Raw genomic sequence first — 25,984 nt, forward strand, 5'->3', positions numbered from 1 at the left:
TTATCTATTCAAAATTAAATAACTTTTTAACAAAGGAAAAAAAACTTGCAATAAAATAGAGATGAAGGCAAGTCCTAAGCACCAAGAGGAAGAAAGATACCTTGAATTTGTTTCCAGGGGTGAGAGGGTCCATGGCAAATCTTTACCCTTGGGCCAGCTGCCCGCCACTTGCAGCCGGGCACTGTCAGTTGAGGTTCGGAGAATTAAAATCTTGTTTCAGTGCGAGCCTGAGTGAAACAGAAGAAGGATAAGCCTGCTGTCAGTGGCTGGGAAAATTCATGAATGAATGCATAGCAAAGACCCAAAGAAACAGAATTAGAGTCTGAGGCTCTGGGACTCTTTCACTGTGGCAAACTGTGCCAAGGTTCAGGTTGTTCCTCTTGTACCCACAAAGCTCCTACTAAGAGCCTTTGAGGATCCAGATCGACCCTCTATTGAAAATCCTTCAGGCCAGGGACATAGCTCAGTGTGGACGACAGGCTCTGGGTTCAATCCCCAGCACCACAAAAAAAAAAAAAAAAAAAAAAAAAAAAAAAAAAAAATTACAAAAAGCATGTAGAGACCACCTGGATCCCATGTAGTAAAGAAGTGTTGGGTCACCAATTCTGGGCCCAGGTGACCTCCACAGGAAAACAGGAAAGACCAACCTGAGGAAGTTTCATGAAGGCCCACCAACTCCTGTGACCCCTTTCCTGGTCAGCCTTGACTTAGAGCTGACAGAAAGGTCCCACCCCCCTGCCTGGCCAGGGTACAATCTGAGGACCAACGCTCCTGGGGGAAGCTCTGCCAGCCTTATAAGGGAGAAGGCTGGTTGTAGCTGCCACCAAACCAGCTTCAAAAGAGAAGATGTTACAAGAGGGACACAGGAATCTCAGGGACTGAGCAGGACTAATGGCTGCTCCAAGGCTGGCTCAGGTCATGCCCCACCTCCCCTCTCCTTACCTTTTCTGCACCCTCACTTGCTAACCCCACCCCATTTGGATCTCAGCACAGGCTTCAGGCCTCAGTCCTGAAGGCCAACCCTCTGTGACAGCTCTTCTCCTTTGTCTTGGTCAGCAGAGTTAAAACAGGTTCCTGTGTGTTTATCCGTCTCCCTGACTACACTGCTAACTCCCAGGGGAAGGGAGCCATCCAGGTAACCCCGGGTTTGTGGCTCCTCCCTCTCCCTAGGTTCAGGGCTTACGCCCTGGTGAGCAGTCACACTTGGCTGGCTGGCTGGCTGTCTTGGGGCCAGGACAAGTCTCCCCGCAGTTTCAGGGTGGCTAGCTGCTGAACGATGTTTGCCAAATGCCAAACGATGTGCGGAACTAACTGTAAGAGGAATAGCTCTGTCCTCCGCCTCGGGAGCCAGAATGCTCCCCAGTCCGCTCCTGTCACTCTCTTGCTACCCGTCTCCCTCTAAATAACACCCAAAGCCCTTTATCACATCTGAGAGGCTCTACCTGGGCTGGCCCGTTTCCCCAGACCCCACCCCCGCCCCCTTCTGCTCCAGGCAGTGACCTTCTTGCCATCTAGTCACAAGCACCTCCTTCCTCAGACCCAGTGCCTTGCTGCTATTCTCCCCAGAATGTTTTCCTGCCAGGCCAGACCCTTCCAGGCTCTGCTCAACTAAAAGTTCCCTCCCCGCCCTTTCTAAAAACACAAACCTGCAGCAACTCCTGCTTTCTATTGCCGTGTGTCTCCTTTTCTGGCCCCTCCAGAGTTACTCCTTGCTCTGTCCCAGGGGCTGGCTATTCATAGGGCTGAAACAATAGATCTCATGCCTTCCAGCCAGAGAGCAGGCCACACTGGATGGGGACAAGAGGGTGAGGCAGGGTTGCTGCAGCTGACTGAGCTGCTGGACCGACACCTGGGATCTGGGCAGACACCTCAAGGGTTCTGGGAACTGGGCTCTCCCTCTGCCTGCTCCCAGCCCCGGGCCTACACTAAGCCTCGTGGTCCCCTGTGCCTTGCCCTCACCTTTGAAGGTAACCCTCGCATTAAACCTTCCTCATATCACCCAACCCAGGCACACTATCTGTTTCCTTTCAGGGTGCTAATGTCACTATCTGGCATCACATGTCTATTGGGAGCTGGCTGTCCCCAACTAGACCACAAGTTCAGGGAAGGTAGGGACTTTTACACTCTGTTGCACCTCAGCCTCTGTGTCAGCACCAGCGCACAGGAAGCAGCTCACTCGGTGTTTGTTGAATGAGTGTCTGAAGAAGGGGAGGAACAATCTGATCTGGAGAGATATTGGGGGGCTGAGGGATAGGCGGGACATCAGGAGCTCAAACGCAGCCTGCACAGCAGTGAGAAGGGCCTTCTTCCATGGCAGGAAGCCCCTGCTACGTCCTGCTTAGCGCTTCTCTAATGCCTCTGCATTTGTTTTCTTTTGTCTTCCCACTGGAATGAACTCCCTGTAGGCAGGGGCACATCTGTCTTGTTCACCACAGTATCCGAAGAGTTGGCACAGTGCCTGGCATACACAGAAGGCACTAGATTCATGCTTGTTGAATAAGCAAGAGGAAAATGAGTTATCCAAAAGACACAATGAATTGGCGGAGGACCTCAACAGCCAGCTGGGGTGGTTTGGACTTGCAGAGGAAAACAGAGGGGTGGAGCTACAGGTCCCATTGCAGGGGAGTGAAGCAGCAGATTAGGGCTTGTGGGCTGATGGGACCCAGGCTGAAGACCATCAGGGAGGTGGATGCTGTGACATTTGGGCAAGACAACATGGGACTGGTAAGGAAGGAGGAGGCAGAATTTCATCACAGTCTGGATATGGGTAAAGAAGTGTGTGGCCCATCCTGGGCACTAAGAAGTGAGATGATGCTCCCAAGCCTGCTGTCCTGACAAGGGGGCGACCACTGTCATTCTCTTCTAACCTGTCTGAAGTGGGAAAGCTGAGGAGCGGAAGTGGTTGGGGGGAAAGGTTAAGTGAAATAAAATCTGACCACGTTGTATTAAAAGTGTGACCAGAGACATAATAAAAAAAATAAATGTGTGACCACAGAGATCTGTGCAGAGCAAGCTACAGGCGGGTGCTCGCGGAGGCCTCCTGGGTGGTGATGGCCACAGGCGGAGGAGCCTAAGAACCATCTCCTTGTGAGCAGAGATGGAGTGTTTGGGACCCTGCACAGTCAAGCAAGCTGGAGGAAAAAGCCAGCGAAGAAAAGGAAGGCAGGCCAAGAGGTAGAATCAAAGGAAAGGTGGACAGTGTCACAGAAGCCAAAGGAACAACCTTGAAGAGGGGAGAAGCAACCAGTGCTGTCATACATCAGAGGAAGGCGCTGGTTGGACCTCACTGAGGACCCCAACCTGGAGGGGCACCAGACTGCTGGCCTCTGGGACTGGCTGCAAGAGCTGTGCCAAGTGCCAAGTCAGTGTGTGTGAAGAGCCTGCTCCCTGTCCCAACAAGGGCTTCTTGGCCCGTGCTCCACTCCTCATGTTCAGCCAGTTGCCAAGTGTCTCACAAATCCATTCTTTCTTGTTTCCATGGTGGCAAAGCTCTCAAATTTTACCTAGATGCAGAGCCACTCAGCTGAAGATCACGTTTCCTCACTTCCCTTGCAGCTAGGTGGGACCCTGTGACTGGGATGGGGCAGCTTCTAGGTCTTGCCCTTAGAAGAAGGTGAACGTTTTCCTTTACACACACCTTGTCTTCCTCTTCCTGTGACTGGGAGGTGGATGTGGGAAGGGGTAGCTCCACCTTGGACCCTGTGGATGTGAGCAGCACCCAGGTGATGGAGGAGCCAAGAGGCACAGGAGTCTTGACACCACCAGGTCCTGGAACCAGCCTGCACCTTCCATAGAAAGAGCAGCTTCTGACTCGAGCCGCTCTGCACCAGGACTTTTTGTTAGAACAGCCTAATTCATGGGAACACTCCATTTAAACTGGTACAAAGGCCATCTTAGATCAGACCGACAGTTGCTCAGCTCATCTCTGCTAGGGGTTCAAAGGGAAAGTGAGAGACGCCACTGGCATTTCCCTTGGTGAGGGTCTCCATGCATCAGGCAAGCCTTAATCACCTGCTGCATGTACTTTTAAGTCAGCTGTGTGGCATGCCTATAATTCCACTACTCAGTAGGCTGAGGCAGGAGGACTGCAAGTTTGAGGCCAGCCTCAGCAACTTAGAGAGACCCTGTCTAAAAATAAAACAAAAAGGGTTGGAGATGCAGTGCAGTGAGTCATGTTCCCCTGGGTTCAATCCCCAGTACTACAAAGAGGAAAGAAAACCTTCAGGATCTAGGGCTCCACGTCGAGGTTTTAGATTTGACACCAAAAATACAATTCTTTGGACTTCAGTGCTGATGGATATGAAAAATAACATCTCCCAAGACAGCCTCCCAGAGGAAAGGAGGCGAAAAGCCCAAGAGGAGGGACGAGGAAGAAGGCAAACATTCATCCCTTCCCGGTGACACTGAGCCCTGGGCCCTGAGCTTTCACCCTTCCCCACTGCACATGAGCCCTGGAAGGAGAAAAGCAAACAGGGAAACTCTGGGTAACAGTGGATCCTGGAGGAAGATAAGCACTGAGCGCCAAGCTCTGGCCTTTATCCATTCCTAGTAACGCTGAGTCCTGAAGGAAAAGGCAAACAAATGAACTCTGGGCTCTAAATTTTTATCCCAGTAACAATAAATTTCAAGCTTTTACAATGGTTTCCCTGAGTTAGAATAAATTTTGAGCTTTTACAGCTGTTTTCCTGAGTTAGATTTTTAACCTGCACATCTAGTTTTCTGACTGCCCAGCTGCTCATCTGCCGTCTCCAATGACTAAGTCACACTAAACATGCGCTATGGCTAACTCTGTGTGACCTATAAAAGCCCAGACCCCTTCTGTAACCGGGGGCCGTTTCCACCCAGAAAGTGAGTCCTTCAGACTCCACTGCTGAATCAAAGGCACTGCTGACCCATGAAGTCTGCTCCCATCCTGGTTATTCATGCTTTCATTATGGTGCTGAAACCATTTTGGTTATTTTCATTTACAGGTACCTTAAACGTTTTTACTCTGCGAAAGACTATGAACAAGATGAAAAGATAAGCTACAGGGTGAGAGAAATGACAAACGACACATCCAACAAAGTTCTGGTGTACAAACTATACAAAGAAATTTCAAAACAATCCAATTAGAAAATGGGCAGCCAGGTGCAGCGTGCATGCGTGCGTGTGGTCTTAGCTACTCAAGAGGCTGGCGTGTGAGGAGAGCAAGCCCAGGAGCTCGAGGCCAGCCTGGGCAACATGGTGAGATCCAATGTCAAAAAAAAAAGAGAGAAAAAAAACCCACACATGCCACCAAAAGTCAGCAAATAAGCACAACAAAGGTGTGCAACATTAGCCTTTAGGAAAATGCACATTAAGGTCACAAGATATTGCTACACATCTATCAGAATGGCTAAAATAAAAAATAAAGATAACATCAGATTCTGGTGAGGATGTGGACAGACTAGATCACTCTTACATTGCTAGTGGGAATGGTATAGACACTCTAGAAAAATTAACCTCTTATGAACATGGAGTTACTATAAGACCCAGCAATTGCATTCTTGGGTATTGCAGAGAAAATTTATGTTTATCCAAAAACCATACACAAATGTTCATAGCAGTTTTATTCATAAAAGCTCCAAGATGGAAACAGCCCGAATGTCTCACAGCGTGTGAATGGTGAAACGGTTCAACCAGGACGTGGTCACGCCGTGGGATGCTACCCAGCAACGGAAGGAAACCAACCACTGATGCGACCTAGATGGTTCTCTAGGGAATTACGCTGAATGAAAAAAGCCATCCTCAAAAGGTCACATACCTCTGATCCCATTTGTATCATACTGTTTCAATGACAGAGGTGAAGAGAGTAGCAGTGGCCAGGAGTTGGTGATGGGGGAGATGGCTGCGGTTATGGAGAGCATGAGGGAGAACTGTGGGGATGCCACTGTCCTGTGATAGTTACACAAATTTATGCATGACAAAATCACACACTTGTAAAACAGTGAAATGTGAATAAGCCCTGTGGATTGAACCAATGTCAATGTTCTGAGAGTGTGCGCGTGGTACTGGGGATTGAACCAGGGGTGCTCTACCATTGAACTACATTCCCAACCCTTTTTATTTTGAGACATGGTCTAAGTTGCTGAGGCTGGCCTCAATCTTGTGATCCTCCTGCCTCAGCCTCCTGGGCAGCTGGGATTACAGATGTGCAGCACTGTGCCTGGCCAATATCCCAGTTCTGATATTGCACTAGATATGTTAAGATACTATCACTGCAGGAAACTGCATGAGGTCACAGGCACATAGAACATCTACATATACTTTTTTCCAATATTCTGTGACTACTTCAAAAGTAAAATTTAAAGAAAAATCTGTCAGAGATGCACACTGACCCATATTTACAGATTAAGTGACACATAACTGGGATTCGTTTTAAGATACTCCAAGGAGCTGGGGTATAGCTCAGTGGCAGGGCACATGCTTAGTATGCACAAGGCCTTGGGTTTGACCCCTAGCACCAAACCAAACCAAACAAAAAGATAAAGCAAAAAAAAAAAAAAAAAACTCTAGGAAGAAAGAATAAAGGGAAACAAGTGGAAGAAATAGATGACATAAAGGACTGAGGCTGGGTGAGGGATATCTAGGGATTCACATACTTCGTGTTTGAAAATTTCCAACCTAAAGGTTCCCAGGGGCATGCAGTATAACAGAAGGGCCAAGCCTCGTTATTGGTAGGTAGCCTACATGTTGCTGTAATTTCTGAGCACAAATCAAACTCAAAGCTTATAGTTCTGTTTATTTACAAACCTTTATTATGAATTTTTATTATGGGTCATTCATAAATCACACTCTTAATTTATCTCTGTTTACTACGTTCTCCCTCCAAGGAGTCCCACAGTCATAAAAAATAGAAATCTATAAATACACATCGAGGATTATGCAGTTTCTACACAGCGACAGCAAGCGGGGTGCATTTAAGTTGCTCCCTTCCCAGCCTCTGAACTCCCAAGGGCAGACGCGACCCCCTTTTCTAACACCTGCTCCCTCCCTGCCATCCCTTAGCACAATGGCGTTTAGCAGGTGTTTCTGTGGATAGTTAAGGGTGACTGTGGAACACAGAATTGCTGACTAGGGCGACTGCTCCAGAAGGCAGGGCGAAAAGCAAGCTGGGATGTCACAGCCCGACCTTGGGATTGTATTTCGACTCACTAGGCCAATTGCCAAGGCTCTGGACAGGGGAGCGGGGTCTGCACGGAAGCTCAGCCTAACTGCTTTCAACTCAAACAGCTTTAGGTCACTAAAAACCTGACGAATTCCTATCTGGTCCAGAGTTGAGGAATCTCTTTGCTATCGTCTCTTCTTCAGCTCCTGCCAAGTGTCTTTCTCCTTCCAGGCAAAGGGACAGGCTCTAGAGAACATTGAGTCTAGAGGAACGTAGAGTCTGCACCAAACTGTCAAATGACTCAAGTTTCCAAATTCACCAAAGGAATACAAGATTAAGAATGCTTGCCGGGCTGGGGAGAAAGCTCAGTCGGTAGAGTGCTTGCCTTGCAAGCACGAAGTCCTGGGTTCGATCCCCAACACCGCAAAAAAAAAAAAAAAAAAGCAAGAATGCTTGTCTAGTGTACTCCAGGCCTAGGTTCCATCCCCAGACTATGAAAAGAATTAAAAAAAAAAACAGAAAAGAAAGAAAAAGGATTGTGGAAGCCGAGTGGCCATAGGAGTAAAGTTAAATATGGACCTCAAAAACTAACCTAGCAAGCATCGTGCCCATCTTGTGGTAACTTTCAGGCATCCCTGGCATTTTTCTTCCTTGAAAACTTGGTTTAAAAATCTCTTTCCTGGGCTGGGGATATAGCTCCGTGGTGTCAAGCACAAGGCCCTGGGTTCAATCCCCAGCACCGAAAAAAAAAAAAAAAAGAAAAAAAAGAAAAAAAAAAATCTCTTCCTTATAAGACCAGCCAAAGCCAACTTGCCTGGCATCTTCCTTAAAAACTTATTTTCTGCTTAGTAGGATACATCAAGGAGAAGTCTTCTCTCCCAGGAGGCGGAGGGTGAATAGATTCAGCACCCTCAGGTCCATGCCAGTCTTCCTGTCTCAGCCTCCTTACTCAGCTTTTCGAATACAAGATCAAGCCAGGCCTCGAAATCCCACCCTGGCCCATTATATCCTTTTCCTATTGTTTAGAATTTATGGCTCCTTGATTAAGTCACAGCACAACATATTCAACACTCCAGGCTCTTGATGGGAAAACCTTTATCCCAGGAGGGGATAGGTTGTGGCAGTTTTCCAAGCACACATTCTACTGAGGGACAATAAATAGCATATCTCTCAGGCTGGCCCGGTTTTAGGGAGCTCTTTCAAATGCTGGCCAGAGAATCAGCACTGCCCTGATGTGTCGCTGTCCTGCACATTAACACATCAGCCCACAGTGCCTGACTTCTGCCAGCCCCACGTCAAAGCTGTGATGTGTGGTCCTTCTGCTTCCATCATTATGAGGGAGGAGAGTTCAAAGTCATTTTCCATCAGCTCACAGAGCATGTGCAACTCAAGTGAGGAGGGAACTAAGAATGGGGTTCTGGGTTGAAAAATCGGTGCCATAATTGTTCATGAGTTAAAAAAAGGGACCCAGATATCCTGAAATTCGCACTGGGCAAGGAGCCTTCCTGGTAGTAAGCAAAGCAGCAAAGAACTTTTCCTGCCACCTTCCCTGTTCTTCCAGGTTGCAAAGGAATCAAATTCTGTGATGATAAATGAAGTGACCAGCTGCTGCCACACCCTAGTAGGCATCAGTATGCCCCAGTGGATTAAGGAAGTCTCATTAATATCATCGTCTTGTCCTCAACCAAACATCCAGTGAAGAGAGATAACCTTGGAGTAAGGTCCGCTACTAAAATCATGCCCCATCACATCCTGCTGCTGTAGTCTGGCCCCAGGAGACCACTCCCTCTCCTCCTCCAGAGGCTTCACTCGCTCAGAGGGTGGAATCCACACCTCTGTCCAAGCCAGGCTTCTTCCTCCGCTCACGAGAGGGACCTAGAAAGAAGAAGAAGCATGGAGCCTGCGTGGTGGGCCCTGCCTGCTCTCCTAGGGGCACCAGCACCAGGGTTGTGAGGGTCAGTCACCAGGCTGCAGGACACTCAGGCACTATGGAATGAGAAGTGCGTGTGGAGGCCGAGTCAGGAGAGGCAAAGGGAAAATATTTCCTCTCACCAGAGTGGTGTTCAAACCCACTGGGAGCCTCCTTCCCGCCAAGAAGCAGAAAAGCTGGCTGGAGCAGACCCTGGACCCGGGTCTCCGACTCACTTCTTCCTGCGGATCTTGGGTTTCTTCACGGGTCGCAGGTAGGGGTTATCGATGATATTCTCCTCCCCATTCCGGCTGCCTGACAAGGAGGGGTTCTGCTGCAGGACAGAAGTGTTCTCCTTCTCAGCTCCAGAATCATCCTTTGAGCAAAAGCCGAAATAAAGCAAAACACCAATGGCATGAGGAAAGAGATCATGCCCCTCACGAGAACTACCATTAGCGCCTCTTTCACTGAGAAACAAGAAGGCCTCGGCCGCCTTCTTTCCAACGTTCCTATCTCTGCCCCAGGTGCAATGAGGCACAGGTGGTGGCTGGCTCTGCCAGAAGACGAGACTGTCAGCTTTGACACAGTGGAGCACACAGCAGAGTCCTGAACCCCTTGAGAGGCGGGGACATCAGTTAGGAAGAATGGAGACCTGGGAAGGGCAGGGAGTTGCAGCTACAACTTCAATGCTTTAGGGAAGAAGCCCAACCCAGTGAGGAGATAAAGAAAAGGGAGGTCACCCTGGATGCCTTGCAGGCCTGAAGAGACAGAAGCCAGAACAAATTGCATGCACATGGTATCTCCTAGGCCAGAACCAAAAGAAATCATAACAGATTTTTCCCCAAACTAATTTCTGGTATTTACAACATGGTACCAACAATTGTATTCCAGCATAGTTACAACTTCTCCAGTCCTGAGGGTTCCCAAGGAAAAGTTCAGAGCCTGCCGGTACCATCATGTGTACCATCATGTGTACCATCATGTGTACCATCAGTAAGGCCCATCTGTGATCTGTGGTTCATATTTTTTCCTTTAACAAAAATGTTATTATCACTCTCTTTTTTTGCAGTACCAGGGATCGAACCCAGTGCCCCACACATGCTAGGCAAGGGTTCTACCACTGAGTTACATCCCCATCCCTTTTTATTTTTTTATTTGGAGACAGCACCTGGCTAAGTTGCTCGTGAACTTGTGATGTTCCTGTTTCTGCCTCTTGAGTATGAAGTAGTTTTATTGTTTATTTTTTGAGGAAAATGTGATTGTAGAGAAATGTTTATTTACTCCACATATATTCAGTACGATTCCAGTTAGATATTTTTTATATATATTTTTTAGTTGTCAACAAATCATTTATTTATTTGCAGTGCTGAGGGTGGAACAGGGCCTCACACACACCAGGCAAGTGCTCTATCACTGAGCTACAACCCCAGTCCCAATTAAATATTTTTAAAATCAGAATTGTGTACACATAAGAAAAAAGGTGATAAGCTGAAATTTTAAAAACTGTCCTGGGTATAGGTGATTGTTCTCCTTTCCTAATTTATCCTTTCCTTTGTTTTACATTTTTAAAAGTGAGCTGAGGCTGCAAGGGCAGGGGGAAAAAAAATCACACCAAAAACTTGACCCAGAAGCTCAGGCACAGGGTCCAGAGCTGGTCGGGTGGCGCCCCCTGGTGACACACCAAGGGTTCCATCGAGAGAAGAAATCACTGAAATTCCTGTCCTGCAATCGGAAGCAGAGGCCCTCACGGACCTAAACCAGGAGAGGCTGCCATCAAAACAGACAGCAGGGTAGAGAACAGTGACCAGGTGGCACAAAATTAACAGCAGGTTCCCCACAAGGGACTGATGGCCTTGGGTGTGGACACCAGTCTCCAGCTTGCTGGGCCTGAAGAAATTGGATGGTGTCTAGGTTATACTGTATACCCTTAACCATGGTCTGTCCCCAAAGAGCCAGGTCCCCTGTTGGGTCCTTATGCTTGCCCTTTCCAATGTTCAATCAAGTGGGACCACAAGGCAATCTGGGGCCATTCTGGACTTTCTGAAGACCCTTTTCAAAGAGAGTGCCCCAAGACGAACCTAGTTCATGACAGACCAGGTGCCAGGCACAAGATCTGCCCAGAGCCAGGTCTGTCATGGACATGCAGCTCCCGGCCTTCCTGAAATTCTTGATGGCATCTGCCCTCGTCCTATCATTTCTCTACCACCAACACCCTATTCCCAACATTACTGGAAGGTCACTTAACAGTACCTTACATGTGTTCTGAGATAACACAGGAGATGACGCAGTCAGAAGTGCTGAAAAGCTACCCCTGGGACCCTACAGGAGAATAACGAAGTTCCCTCCTTTTGTATCCTTAGGTCCCACAAAAGCAGGATGACAGGCTTCGTTTTCCACACAGATTTGGTGGAAATAATCACCTTCTTCTTGTCCCTTTCAGGGACAGGCTGCCTTAAATGAGGAAAGGTAGGGTAGTAGATTTAAGTAAAGCATCCAACTGACCCAGAGAGTTCTAAAAACACGGGAGCAGAAGGGTCTGTCAGGAGCTCCTCCAGCTTACAAAGGTCAGACACAGGCAAAGGCCTGCGAGCTCTAAGGACCCCCCACTCTGGGGTGACTGCTTCCAGTCTCATGGCTGTCAATACCCCTTCCCTGCCAACAACTCCAAGTCCATCTCCAGACCTCACCTCGCTCGTGACCTCCAGCTCCTACAGTCAACCGCCACCTGACACCTCCACACAGAAGACGGTCAGCACTGCACACTCACCATGCCTTAAGTCTTCCCCTCGTCGGAACAGCTCTTAGCGTCCTCCGCCCTTCCAAGTGTTCAAGTCACACTTGGTTGTTTTTGTTCTCTGACATCCTCTATCCAGTGTGTTAGGAATCGAGGGTTCAGACTTCAGATCAGACAGATCTTCCACCACCTCTGCCGTGACCCCTAACACACTGCACCAGCTTCCGAAGGGCTCTCTCTCCCCGTCCACACCATTCAGGGCCAACAGGGCAATCAGAGCGATGCTTTCAGAAGTTCAAAAACGTCTCTCCTTTCCTCTAGGCCCTCCCAGGACCCCCACCTCACCCAGCAGCTGACACCTCCCCTTCCCTCTGCCATAGCCGCTGTTGCTCAGGCCCTCTGCACTGGCCACTCCCTCTGCCGGGCACTTTTCTCCAGATACCTGCATGGCTCACTCCCTCACCCTCCTCCGAGCCTTTAACCAGATATGGCCTTCTCCGTGATCTACCTGAGCACCCTATTTAAAGCTGAAACCTACATCCTCACCCTGGATCTCCCCCTGCTGTATTTTGTCCAAAGCACTTTCATCTTTAATATGCTACCTAATGACATAATTATATATTGTTTATTTTTAATCTTCCACTGCCAAACACAGGCTCCTAAAAGGCAGAAGTTTTATCTGTTTTGTTCACTGCTTTATCCCAAGCAGCATGTACTAGGTGCAAAATAAACATCTGCTGAGTGCACGACTGGTTCGAATTTTTATAAAAATGTTTAGCTACGTGGATTGACTGCACAAGGCAACGGGTTCAAATATATGAGAGAAAAAACATCATGTGCTAATTTAAAACAAACAGCTCCTTTATGTTCAAGTACACGGACAAACCAGAACTAGGTTAAACAAAGTACTACCTATCAATAGTCCTAGACATGCCATCAATAGATAAAAGAATAAAACACCAGTTATTTAATTTGCTTTAACAATATCAGGAAATGCTACAGAGAGAAAATCACCTAAATGTCCACAGTGGGCTCATTATGTCACTACATCCCTAGAACGAAGCATGAGAATGAAGTAGCTCTTTACATACGATGTGGAATGGTCGCCGAGATACATGCAGTCACAAAGGGAACAAAGCAAGGGGAAGACCACTTGGGATCTGCTGTTTGGGTTTAAAAGAATTTAAAAGCCCAATGTCTCCAGAGGGAGACAGAGAGACTGGTGAGACAGATGCTTTGTGGGAGGGACAGGATGAGAGGAAGACTGTCACCATACATCTTTTTGCTCTGAATTTGAAACATATGATTATATTTCCCAATCCAACAAAATAAGAACAAATGCCTATATATACACTCTTGCTAGACTCTCTGTCTCCAAGTCTCTGTTTCACTTTGTACAGAGAGCATGGGGCTGTACAACCTAAAACCGCAGGGGACAGCAGGACGCGTGCTGGAGCTGCCACGCGCCAGGCATCTGATGTGCATTAGCTCACTTCAGCTAGGCCCCAGTCCCCTTGAGGTTGGTGCTCTGATGTGCACTTGTAAAGACAGACTCAGAGATCAGGTTACACAATTAAAGTCACACATCCGGCAAGGAGCACGGCCTGGATCTGAAGCCAGGACAGTCTGCCCCAGGGTCATGTCTTTCTCCTCTTTGCTGTCTACATTCCTAGCTTGGCTTCTTGGCATCCCAGGATCCTCAGGCAGCCTCGTTCACTTACCACAGGAACCTCACCCATGTGGCAACCTGTGGCAGGCAACACATCTGTGAGCCCTTCAACCAGACTGTACTTACAAAGGTCTGGTGGTATTCGCTTAGTTTAGAAGACTCCTTCTCATAAGGTGAACCTCAACTTCAAATTATGACCCAATCGTCACAGGTCAGCTCAAATGAACTGAGTTCAAAACAGAAGTATCAAATAACAAGTTCCACTGCTTTCAAGCCAAGGGCTTCCGGCCTAATTCCGAAAGGGCTCAGTCAACATTGAAGGAGCGTGGATGTTCAAGCAAGGAGGCCAACACTAGTGACAGCGAGAGCACACCTCACTTGCAAACTGAAGCCACTCCTGCCCTTTGGTGCCTCCCAGCTTAGAGTACAGGAGGGGCCTCAGTCTCACTCTGACCACTAAGGCACCCAGCCAGGGTGATTTGACAGGACAGCTGAACACAGCAGCCTAAACAGAAGAACCCTGGGAGCCCTGAAGGCGTTGCTGCCTCCAGCAGCAGCTCTGGGATTCTGCTTGGCACTTTCTCTCAAGATGCAGGAACAGGGCTGGGGTTGTGGCTCAGTGGTAGAGCACTTGCTGGCATGTGTAAGGCTCTGGGTTCAATTCTCAGCACCGCGTATAAATAAATAAATAAATAAATAAATAAATAAATAAATAAAGGTACATTGGCAAGTAAAAAATATATATAAAAAGATGCAGGAACAGAGTAGAGTCTCATCTTTTTACCTGCCAAGAATGGCACATCCATAATCTGAGAAGAAAGTACAGCCTAAAACAAGCTCTAACACATCTCTTCACCCAGCCCCATCTCTGCCCACACACGTGATCCCCTAGCCCAGGCAGGGAACATCTATAAGGCAGCTAGTCCTCTGATGGGCACTAGAGCCTATCTCTCCTCACCCACCAAAGGACATTCCATTCTCCCTGCATCAGCGTCCCTCTCTGAGATCAGATCACTCCCATCAGTTTACGAACAGGCCCTCTTCAGCAGTGCTAGGGATGGAACCCAGGGTCCCACACTAGGCAAGCGCTCTACCACTGACCTGCATCCCCAAGTCCTCTTTTTTTTTTTTTTTTTTTTTGCGGTGCTGGGGATCTTTATCTTTCTTCCATCTTAAAAAATAAACACAAATTCCACAACAATACCTCTCAAAATCCCTTAATGCCCCCCTCCTTTGGTCACCGCTCCATCTCTCTCCTCCCCTTTACAGCCAAAGTCCTAGACACTGCCTGTGCTAGCGCTGTCCAACAGGACTTCCTGTGACAATAGAAATGCTCGATCTCTGTGCTGTCCAGTACAGCAGCCTCTAACCCCAGGTGGCTAGTGAAACACAAGGTTTTTTTTTTTTTGATACCGAAAATTGAACTTAGAGATGCTTTACCACTGAGCTACATCCTCAGCCCTTGTTATTTTTTATCTTAAAACAGGGTCTCAATAAGTTGTTTAAGGCCTTGCTAAGTTATTGAGGTTGGCCTCGAACTTGTGATCCTCCTCCTGTCTCAGCCTCCTGAGTCACTGGGATTACAGGCATGTGACACCATACCTGGCCAGGAATTGGTTTTGTTTTATTTAACTTTAATTAAAGAGCCACAGGCAGCTAGAGGCTACTGTAATGGACAGCACAAGTCTACATTCATTAACTCCAAGTTCTCTCCTGTTCTCTGTGAATTCGTTCCAGGGCCTTACTCTCATTCTTACTGAAACTGCTCTTATCAGGGTCACATTCATATTGACAAATCCAATGGTCAAATTTGCAGTCCTGTTACTGTAACTAACTGCAGCTCAGGATGCGGCTGATCTGTACTCTCTGAAACCTTCCCTTCCCTTGGCCTCTAGGACCTGTCCTCTCCTGCTTCTCCTCCCACCTCTCTGGCTCAGCCTTCTTAGTCTCCATGGCTGCTGCCTCCTCATCTTGACCTCTAAGTAGTGGGGAGCCCCACAGCCTGGTCAATGCACCTCTTCTCTTTTATGCATGGTGGGGACTGAACCCAGGACTTTGTGCATGTTAGGCAAGCACTCTAACACCAAGCTACACCCAGCCCTTTTTATTTTTATTTTGGGTCTAAGTTGCTGAGGCTGTGCTCGAACTTGCAACCGTCCTGCGTCAGCCTCCCAAGCAGCTGGGATGAAGGTATGTGCCACTGTGTCCAACTCCTTTTCTTTTGAATCCTCGCTTGCTTCCTAGGCATGCTCATTACTGTCACAGCTTTGAGTACCCCTATGTGCTTACCGACTACCAGCTTTACACCTGAGCCCCAATTGTTCCTCAAATTCCAACATGTGGACCCAATTCTACCTGACGCCATCAGGTTCACATCTAATGAGCACCTCGAGCTTTACACATCCGCACCTAAGCATGGGTCTCCCTCACAGCACGCCTCATCACTCTCCCCTATTTGGCTGAAGACAACTCCCTATTTCTGGTTGTTCAGGCAAAAATCTCACACCTATCTTTCACTTTCTCTGTCTCCCACACATCTCACATCTTGTGTCTGCTCTACCAGCTGGCACTGCTTTGTAAAGAATCTAGAATGGACCAAATGACCTACATGGTCGTGTCTCATTACTTTTGCTCCTACTACCATTCCTCGGCTTGCTGCCACGGCCTTCCAGCTGCTTTCTCTACTCCGCCCCTCTGCAGTCCATCCTCAACACTCCAACCTGACCGATTTTGTTAATAAACCTCCATCAGATCTTGACCTCCCTCTGCTCATCTCCTCCCTGGCTCCCATCTTACTGAGTAAAAGCAAAAATGTTTAATAAAACCTTTAAGACCCTGAAGGTCTGACTCCTCCATGAGCTCTCCAACCTCATCCACTACCACTCTCCCTCTTGTTCACTCCACTCTGGCATTCTTGCTGCTCAAGTCAACAGGCAGGCTTCCACCTCAGGGCCTTTGCATATACCAGTCTCACTGCCTGGAAAGCTCTACCTGCAAAGAGGAGGTGACCTAGGTCTCTTTGGATCTTTCCTCAATTAAAAAAAAAAAAAAAAAGATTTTTATTGGTTCTTTTTAATTATGCACATGAGTCCATTTTGATAAAATTATACATGCATGAAATATATCTTATTCTAATTAGGGCCCCAGTCTCGTGCACACACACAATGGTGGGATTCACTGTGGTGTATCAGATATCAAATTCTAATCTTGTACTCCCTCATCCTCATCTTCATTTCATATTTTTCCTTAGCTCCATATCATCTGTCTATATTGCTTCCTTCTAATTTCCCAGCACCTGGACCTGAGCCTGGCCTGGCAGGTGCTCACTTAGTTTTTGTTGAGAGAATAAGTGAATCCCCAGGACGTGGATACATCTCCAAAGCTGGAGACCAGGTCACACCAGGATCATCATGGGCCTATCCCAGGGTGACAGACAAGGGCTGGACAGGCCAGTTTTGGGGGAACTCTGAGGCAGGCAGAAGGCAGGACCCACCGTGCTGATATGGAGAGCGAGGTTCTCTGTGTCTGTCTGCTCATCCTGCTCTGATGAGTCCGTCTCCTCCATTTGTTGCATCTCCAGCTCAGATGGAAGAAGAGCTGTCAGGTAGGGGATGGTGAAAGGTCTGGCAGCGATCACTGGGGAATTGGAAAAAAGCATGATTCCACTTACAGGGAGTCCTTGCAGCCTCCCCAGAAACTTAGAGCAAAATGATGGGCACATCCACAGACAACACTGGCTCACGTGTTCCAAACATGCACAGAAGGGGCCAGGCGATGCCCTATGTCTTGACATGTGCCATCTTTAATCCTTGCTCCCACTGTTATATAAGCACAATTATCACCTGCAATTGACAGATGTGGATCCTGAAGCACAGAGAGGTTGACTTTCTCAAGCACATAGAAAACAGCTGAGTGGGGTCTAAACTCAGACAATTAAGACTTCAGAGACCATTTTTAGCAAGCAAAACTGAAATCAGACAGGACTGGGGCTACTAATAGAACCCCAGCAATGTACTTGCTTTGTGATCTTATACCCAAGGTCAGTTAACCCCTCTGCAGCTGTATTTCTACAGCAGGGATACTGATCTTTTCAGCCGGAAGAACTTAAGAACTCCAGAGTTAGGTATGGCCACTGATCTAAAAGACACTTCCAGTAAGTGAGTTTCCATCCTTCTAAAAAGCAATGAGAACGAAAGACAGAAAATGATTTAAAAATAATAATAATTAGCTGGGTATGGTGGTACACATCTGTAATCCCAACTACTCAAGAGGCTGAAGTGGAGATCTGCTTAAGCCCAGGAGTTTGAGGGCAGCCTGGGCAACATAGTGAGATCCCATCTCAAAAAATAGGTAAATAGCCTGTAATCCCAGTGGCTCCGGAGGCTGAGGCAAGGAGGATCACAAGTTCCATGCCAGTCTCAGCAACTTAGCAGGGCCCTAAGTGACTCAGTGAGACCCTGCCTCTAAATAAAATATAAAAAAGGGCTGGGTCTCAGTGGTTAAATGCTCCTGGGTTCATCCCCAGTGCCAAATAAATAAATAAATAATTTAAAAATAAAAATTAAGTGTAAGTTTCTATGTATTCTATGGTAGAATGTGATTATCAGGAGACAATCAGGATAGATCAGGAGAAAATTACTTTTACTATGGATCAGAAGTAGATCAGGCAGCCATAAGGAGCTAGGATTGAATGTTACCTTGAACTACCTATTTCATTTCTCTTCTTTGTGAGTCTCTGGTTCCTACAAAGGTGGTGAGATAATAGTTCTTAACTCACAGGCCCCTGAGATTGGATGAGATGATGAATGGGAAATCATCAGCAGGGTCTGGCACTGTTAGCTGCTATTATTCCAGAGCCAGGCATGTAGTAGGCATTCAGTAGGGGCCTGCTGAATCAATGAGTCATCCAAACCAATCTCCCTGTTTACTTTTGTATAAATCGAGGCCTCCTATGGAGACGAGGAACTTATTCAACATGGCCAAATAGTGCAGAGACTCAAAGGTAAACGAGATGGAACCCGTGGAAGGGCTGTGCAGGCAACTGCACCAGATGCTAGTGTTCCTTCTACTTCCTGGGCTGCCACGTCTCCCCTGTATCTCCGATTCCTCGGGCTTGGCCATCCTTGCGGTAACCTAAACTCAATGTACCTCGAGTAGATAATCCCACAAAGGCATTTCTGTTTTGAAGTTATCAGTTAGACACAGGATCTTAAGACTGGAGAAAAGGAGCCAGGAATCTGAAGAATAAGCTGCCATCCGAGAGAAAGACAAAAGCCTATTCATTTCTCCCCACCACGCTGAGAGAAAAGAAAGATGGCATGATTATCTCAAATGACAAGACAGGGTCCACGCAGGAGGCAACTCTTACATGGGAACGTGCTGACGTCATCTTTAAAGAGACTCTGGGTCTCGCCTGTCTTGGCCATGAAACGGGTCAGTGCCCGCTCCACGTCGCGCCTCTGGGATGCAGCCTTCTCCCGCAGGACCTGGTAATCTGACACGGGCTTACGGTAGGTCTACAAGAGAACAATGAAGACACCGGTGAGTCGAGGTGCCCTCTGCTCCCCACTGCAAGTCCTGGACTTGCTGCTGCTAGGTCCTTCTGCCCCCCAAAATGACCTGCTACCATTTACAGTAAAGATCTCCAGAGCACAGTGGAAGGGCAGAAAGATGACATAGCCACACATTTATTTTTAATCCTAAAAATTAAGAAACGTGCAAATATTTATAATAGAGTTGACCTTGGCTTTCATTCAGTGTCCTTGAAAGCTGGTCCCAAGTGTAAAAGACACATTTTGAAGGAAAAATGGGAATCCCCAGGGGAGCTGTGGCAGGGACTTGTGGTTCCATCAGTGAGATATGAAATCCTGCAGCATGTGAGTGGCTGCCCATGTGGATTTGCAGATTGTACCATGCTGCTTTCTTAAACCCACCCTCTCAAGCTGGACAATGTCTCAAGAGATTCCCTCAAGAAACACAAACTGGAGACATTATCCTCTGCTGCAGACGAACAAGGAAATGACAGATGCCACTCCTAATTATGAGCTTGCAGGAGATCATGCTATGGAAAATAATTGAGATCTAATCTGAATAAGAAGTTAGCTGAAACATGGTAAAGGTGACATTTTATCAATAACATCAAAGTATGAACTCTTTGAGATACAGAGACAAATCTTTTACAGGAGGCAATAAGAAACATTTTCACTTATCACTGTCAACTTAAGTGTGTGCCCTCTAAAGTTCCTAGAGCCATGCTTAGATATGAACTTCTCTAAAATCTTCCCAAAATGAGAATTATTTATTCAGGTACTGGGGACTGAACTCAGGGAAGCTTTACCCCTGAGCTACATCCCTAGACTAGTTTTTATTTTTTGTTTTGAGGCAGGGTCTAAGTTGCTGAAGCTGGCCTTGAACTTGCAATCCTCCTGCCTCAGCCTCCCAAGTCACTGGGATTACTGGCATGCACCACCATACTCTGCAAGATTATCTATTAATGTGAATTATTTTAGTATAATGTTACATTATAATATTTATGAAAATAAGCATATATTAGAATACATGTGTAATATTTTCACTATCAGGGACACACTATAAAAGAGTTTTAAAAATGTCATAGGTTGAATTGTGTACTCATAGAAAACATTTTAGATATATTTAGTCCTAACCCTGAGCACCTGAGAATATGAATTTATTTAGAAACAATCCCAATCAATTCGATCCCCAGCACCATGAACAAATAAAAACAATCCCAAATTACCTATAATCTCACCAAAAATGACTAAGATATTTTGTGGAATATCCTTCCAGTTTATTTCTATACGGTTAAGTACTTTGGTATGTTTTGGTGGAACAGGCAATTTCAGGCTTCAATTTTTCAGTTATACTTTTGGAGGCAAATCTGAGAACATTTTTCTCACTTGTCATATTGCTTCTCAATGGGGAAAGATACTGTGAGTTCTGAACTGCTCTTTTACCGACAATCTGAATTCCAGTTTGACAGACAGTAGCAGAATTCACTGCTCCTGGACGCTGCTTTACAGTCACAGTTCCCAGTGTGGTGCCATCACTCACCGGAGTTTTGATGTAGGTGTGGGGATCAGGGAACTCAGGAAAATGGCTAGGGATGTGTGGCGGGTGGGGTCGGTTCTGCCCTGCAGTGAGAGCCTTGGGGGTCACTGGCTGATTGGTCACTGGAGCTGCAACAGAATCACAACTAGTTAGTCCTTTACTGAGGCCCTGGTTTCTGCATATTATGGTCACTGTCCCAACTCCTTTTCTCACTGGACCACAATTTTCTAAACAACCAGCACTTTGTATTTCTATCAATAAAAGTCTTTTGACGGCTTAAGGACCTGAGAAGGTCACCCCCACTATTCAGGATTGCTAGATGAACCTGGTTGACATTTCCATCTATAACAATCTGCCCCCCAAAGCCTTTTAGGTAGATAGATTGGTGGCCGGAACCAAAGCAGATACTATAAAGAACATGCCAAAGAATTAAGATAGATGGGTTGCTAATTCTTTCTTCAGAGAATCTAGGGTGGCTGGAGGCACATAGCTCAGTGGTAGGGTATGTGCTTAACATGCAGGAAGCCCTAGGTTCAATCCCCAGCAAACACACACACACACACACACACACACACACACACACACACAAATAAATTGTTTGGAGACCCCAAATAACACAGGCATACACTGAGCTGGAGAAAGTTAGTATGAGCTTAAGTGATTACTAAAGGGGATTGGAAAAGGCACCTTCCATTGCTACTCTGAGAGAGGAATTCTTTAAAAGATGCCAATGTGAAAAAAGTGACTTTAAAGAAAAAAACTCCAGGGAATTCTTCCCAAGTCTTATAAACCCAAATTAGTTGCTCCCTATTTAGTTTATGGCACTCGGTTTTATCTAAGGCAGAGTCATCAAATTTTTTGTGTAAAGAGCCACATTGTAAATGTGCAGGCCACATTGTATTTTGCAGGCCATACGGTCTGTCACAACTAAACTCTGCCATAACAGCACAAAAGCAATCACAGAAAATAAATGTGGCTGAATAAAATTGTAGGAATAAAACTTTATTTACAAAAACAGACCACAGGCTGCATTTGGCCATGGTTTACCAATCCTTTAATCTAAGGAAGAACAATAACATTCAGATTTTTCAAGCAACATCATTTGCTCTTCTGGAGCTAAAGCACAAGAACTATAGCACTAGCTCAGAGATGGTTTTCCTGAAACCACCTGACTAAACTTCACATCCTAATCCTATAAACCAAGAAATAGGTTGGAGGTAGCCCTAAAGATTAGAAAGGAGCCTGCAACAAGGAAATAGCTACCAATCTGATCCCTGACTAGTCAACTAATTCATTCCACAAGCATTAACTGAGCACTTACTGAATATTTCAATTCAAAGTCACTTACGGGCAGTGATGACCATCCTCTGAGACCGTTTTGCATAAGCAGGGAGAGTGTCCACATTGAAACCTAAGAAACAAGAAAACACATCGCTTCCCATCATCTGAACTTTGAATGGAAAGGGGAGTAATAGTGTGGAATAACTACTTCAACTCCCACTCAACCACTGTACTGTCCTCAAAAGAAGCTCCAATGGAATCCCCCAACAGGTTCTCCTAGACCGGTTCACAGAAATCCTCTATATAACTCTCTTATGGTAAAGTACATCAGGAGAACCCTTAGGGAATCCAAGATCACTCAGCTGACATGGCCGATTCCTAAGGCCTCACCCTCTCTCATGACCTCCACTCAGGTGCATGGAAGAATTTGACACTGGGGGCATACTTACCCATCTCAACCAGAGTGACCACAATATCTGACAGCGTAGGCTGGGTCCTGGCTGTGTGCTCACAGTAAGACTTGGCACTCCTCCCAATTTCTGAAATGTCTATGAGGGGGATCAAAGGCATGAGGTCTTATTTTCAGTTCCTCAAAAAGTTAAATTTAGAATCACCATGAGAAGCAGCAATTCCACTTGTAGATCTATACCCAAATGAACTGAAAGCAGGGACTCAGAGATACTTACATACCCATGTTTGTGGCAGCATTATTCACAACAGTCAAATGGTGGAAACAAATTACTGTCCACTGACAAAATAATGGGTAAATTTGTGGTTCATACACAGAATGGAATATTGTTCAACCTTCAAAAGGAATTAAACTTACACATGTTCAAGATGGATGAACTCTGAAAACATGGTAAGTGAAATAATTCAGACACAAAAAGACAAATACTTTAAGATTCCACACATATGAGATGCCTAGAAAAAGCAAATCTACACATAGAAAAAGTATATTAGAAGAAAGGAAAACTGGAGTGTTATTGTTTATGGGTAGAGTTTCTGTTTGAAATGATAAAAACTTCTGGAAATGGATAGTGTTGATGGTTGAACACTATGATGAATTTAATTAATACCAATGAATTACACACTTAAAAATGGTTAAAACAAGTCAGACATAGTGGTATATGCCTATAATCCCAGCTACCTAGGAAGATGAGGTACATTCAAGGCCAGCCTCAGCCACTTAGTAAGACCGTGTCTCAAAATAAAAAGGGCTGGAGTGGTACAGTGTCCTTAGGTTTAATCCCTGGGAACACACACACACACACACACAGAAAGAGAGAAACACACACACATATGTGTGTGTGTGTGTGTGTACATATATATAGAGAGAGAGGGAAAGAGAGACAGAAAGAGAAATAGCAGTAAGAGAATAATCAAGAGCTTACAATCAGGGCTGGGGATATAGCTCAGTTGGTTGAGTGCTTGCCTTGCAAGCACAAGGCCCTGGGTTCAAATCCCCAGTACCAAAAAAAAATATATAAATATAAAATATAAATCACTTATACCCACAACTCCTTGAGGTGCAATTTATTACTCCATTTCACAAATGAGGAAACTGAGGTTTGGGAGGTTTAGTGATTTGTTTAAGTTATTAAGGGACAGAATGATTTGCACCCAGGTCTATCTGATTCTAAAGCCTGTAAGTCACTTCACTATACCCATTTTCGTGGGGGTTTCAGCCATGTCCAGTGTGGATCAGGGAAGGGATAAAGCCAGAGGATGATGCTGGCTATAAATCAAATACCTATAAACTTATCTAGTCAATAAACACACAAGAGCCAATGCTCTTTTCAAATGGGAGGGGGTGTGATGGATCAGGCCATACCAGATCTGGCCTCTAACAAGATGGAGTAGACCACCTCTCCTTTATTTTATAGTTACACAGGTAAAGGGGGCCAAGACTGGGAAGGGCTTCTTCTGTGATGAACAGGATGGGGTGGAGTTAGGGGAGCTCAAGGAAACTAGAATATCCCCTGAAGGTGAACAACTTCCACACAGGGCCACCTACTCCTGCGTGGTCTGGAACAGTTTCAATGGCTGCCAGTTCCTGGGAGTCAGGCCTCTGTGTCTCATGGCTCAACCACGTCTGATTCTGCAAGATATGGATGGCTCCCCACACATTTTTTCTTAAATCCTCTCTATAGCTATTGTAACGTAGGGCACAGAACTGATGGTGAGGCTGCTGTCTACAAGACAGCCTAGTGTTTCCTGGTACTCACAGCTTTGCAGCATCTCTGTTAATGTTTCCACAGATGCTTTTTCAGCACTCTCAAACCCTGCCTCTGTGAGCAAGGAGCTCACAACCACTTGTAGGGTTCTCCTCCGGGCCAGATGATAGTTATCCGCAGGGTTAGTGGACTGTTTACTTCCTGATCTCTGTGAATCAGCAGCCCAGAGAGAGAAAGAGAGACAACTTTCAATCACAGAACAAGGATGCAATCACATAGTTCACACATCGTCAATGACAAGTCAAAGTTCTTTTGCTAAATACTTAGCAATGCTTAATATTTAGAATTATAAATCTTGACAACTAAGCAGTCTTTTAGCGCCCAGGGTACTCTAAATACAGAGATAACCTTTCTTCCGACCTATAACGTTCCAATAGGATAAAAAGCTGGCTTTTTTTTTTTCACTTTCTGCTTTAAGAGATTATCAGAAAATATAGCTGAAAAAATATACGTGATGAGATTAAACTAATAAATCTGTTTCCAAAAAAGAAGTTATCTCTCTCTTGTTCCATATCTACACTACTCATTAGCAAGAAAAATTAAAACAATTAACACATAAAGCTGAAGACAGTAGGGCAAAGGATAACCGCACGGAAATGGAGAGAAGCTAAATATTTTGAAACGGAATCCCTCCCAACTTTGGACAGCAAATAAGAAGGTGAAGACGGCCTCTTCGGACCAATTAGAAGGTGTTCCGGGTTCCCACCCACCCAACAGGAAACGAGCCAATCAAGACGCAGGTCCACCAACTTAGGAGGCCGTCGCCAAGTCCCAAGGAGGGGGGGAGACGTTCGGCCTGAAACACCCTCCTCCACCCAGAGCTCCTGGTGGGGCTGGGTTTCTGGTTATGAGCGTGTTGCTCAGCCCAGGGCAACGTTACAGAATGCCAAACTCTCTGGACTTCTGCCCCGCGCCTCCTGCCCTTACCGTTCCGGAGCTGCCGGCCCCGGCTGCGGCCGCCGTGTCGGCCATCTTGCTCTGGCGTCGTGTGCGCGAGCGCGGGGCGGGATGGGACTTGTAGTCGCGGGGCGGGGAGTCGGCGAGGGGCGGGGCGACGCGCGCCCCCCAGGTTTTCAGAAGCCCTGTCGGGGTGGGGGCAGGGGTGGGGGAACGTCGATGACCTCGGCTTACGTGACCTTTTGTGAGAAAACTATTCTAGGAACCTTCGGTGGACTAAGGAATAGGCCAGGAGAACGCACTCTGGGTTTTACTGATTGAAAATGAATTATTTTAATGTGATCGTTTCTCACGAAGAGCATAATCCTGGAAGGACCCTTGGAAGTCGTCTGCATCCGCAAAGATTTCCAAACTTATCTGATTAGCAACACCTGGTTGGGCCAGCCCCGTCCCGGTGTCTTCACCCTGGGAGAGGGTTTTGTTCTTAACAAGCTCCCCAGGTGGTTCTCCTGAGCCGGTAATTCCAACCTCATGAATTTGCGCTGATGGCCTCGCGGCCGCCAAGGCCCACTTGGAAGCCGAGCCTAAGGACCACCTAGTCCGGGTCTTGCGCTACATCTCGCTGCGTTCTCGCTCTCAATTCATCCGCTAGCGTATGCGGGGCGAGCAGAGAGCCTCGTCCCCTTCCCGCCTCGCATCCAGGGCGTTGGGTCCACGCGTCCGCGTGTGGTTTTCTCACTCGCCCTTCAGCCCCTCTGCACTGGGGGATCTTCGGGAAGGACCTCGATGCACCTTATTCGTCCCGCAGGGGAGAATGAGATCGCAGTCTCGTCACGGTGTAGTAAGAGTTAAGAAGTCACGCCTGCTGTTGTTTACTTCCTGGGCAGCGCGTGCCGCAGTCGGAACGCCAAGGGGGCAGAGCCTGGAACCTGCCAGCGCCCCCGGCTGCCCACACCTGAGCCGCGGCGGGCCCCGCCCCCTTAGCGGGCACGTGGGGCGGGGTCTGCAGGTCGCGGGTGGCGGGGCGGGGGGCGGTGCCAGGGGTGTCTGGGACCGAGCCTCGGCG

General features: G+C 46.8%; 2 protein-coding genes across 7 annotated transcripts in view; both read right to left on the reverse strand.

Moving 5' to 3' along the window:
• CIMIP3 (ciliary microtubule inner protein 3) overlaps positions 1-219 on the reverse strand; it is a 69,965-nt gene extending 69,746 nt beyond the window's left edge. Inside the window, exon 1 of one of the 2 annotated variants that reach the window (XM_079147801.1) lies at positions 101-219. In XM_079147801.1, the coding sequence (XP_079003927.1) occupies positions 101-133 (33 nt within the window). In that variant the 5' untranslated portion in view covers positions 134-219. The remainder of the gene's footprint in view (positions 1-100) is intronic. The other variant, XM_079147802.1, reaches the window with a different exon arrangement.
• On the reverse strand, positions 101-25,738 carry TAF8 (TATA-box binding protein associated factor 8). 5 transcript variants are annotated; one of them, XM_079147783.1, is made up of 9 exons: positions 24,949-25,735; positions 24,013-24,169; positions 22,237-22,335; positions 21,855-21,917; positions 20,510-20,634; positions 18,807-18,954; positions 16,932-17,035; positions 9,272-9,411; positions 7,881-9,001 (listed from the first exon to the last, which is right to left on the reverse strand). In XM_079147783.1, the coding sequence occupies exons 1-9, from the start codon at positions 24,991-24,993 to the stop codon at positions 8,989-8,991; spliced, it is 894 nt and encodes a 297-aa protein (XP_079003909.1). In that variant the 5' UTR covers positions 24,994-25,735; the 3' UTR covers positions 7,881-8,988. The 5 variants fall into 5 exon arrangements, 3 of the variants coding, with proteins under 3 accessions (XP_079003910.1, XP_079003909.1, XP_079003908.1); XM_079147782.1 differs by having other exon boundaries at positions 16,932-17,074; positions 24,949-25,731; XM_079147784.1 differs by lacking the exons at positions 7,881-9,001; positions 9,272-9,411 and adding an exon at positions 101-227 and having other exon boundaries at positions 16,932-17,074; positions 24,949-25,733.
• Positions 25,739-25,984: the final 246 nt, after the last annotated feature.

The sequence above is a fragment of the Sciurus vulgaris genome (assembly GCF_902686455.1).
Source record: "Sciurus vulgaris genome assembly, chromosome: 7".
Taxonomy (NCBI): domain Eukaryota; kingdom Metazoa; phylum Chordata; class Mammalia; order Rodentia; family Sciuridae; genus Sciurus; species Sciurus vulgaris.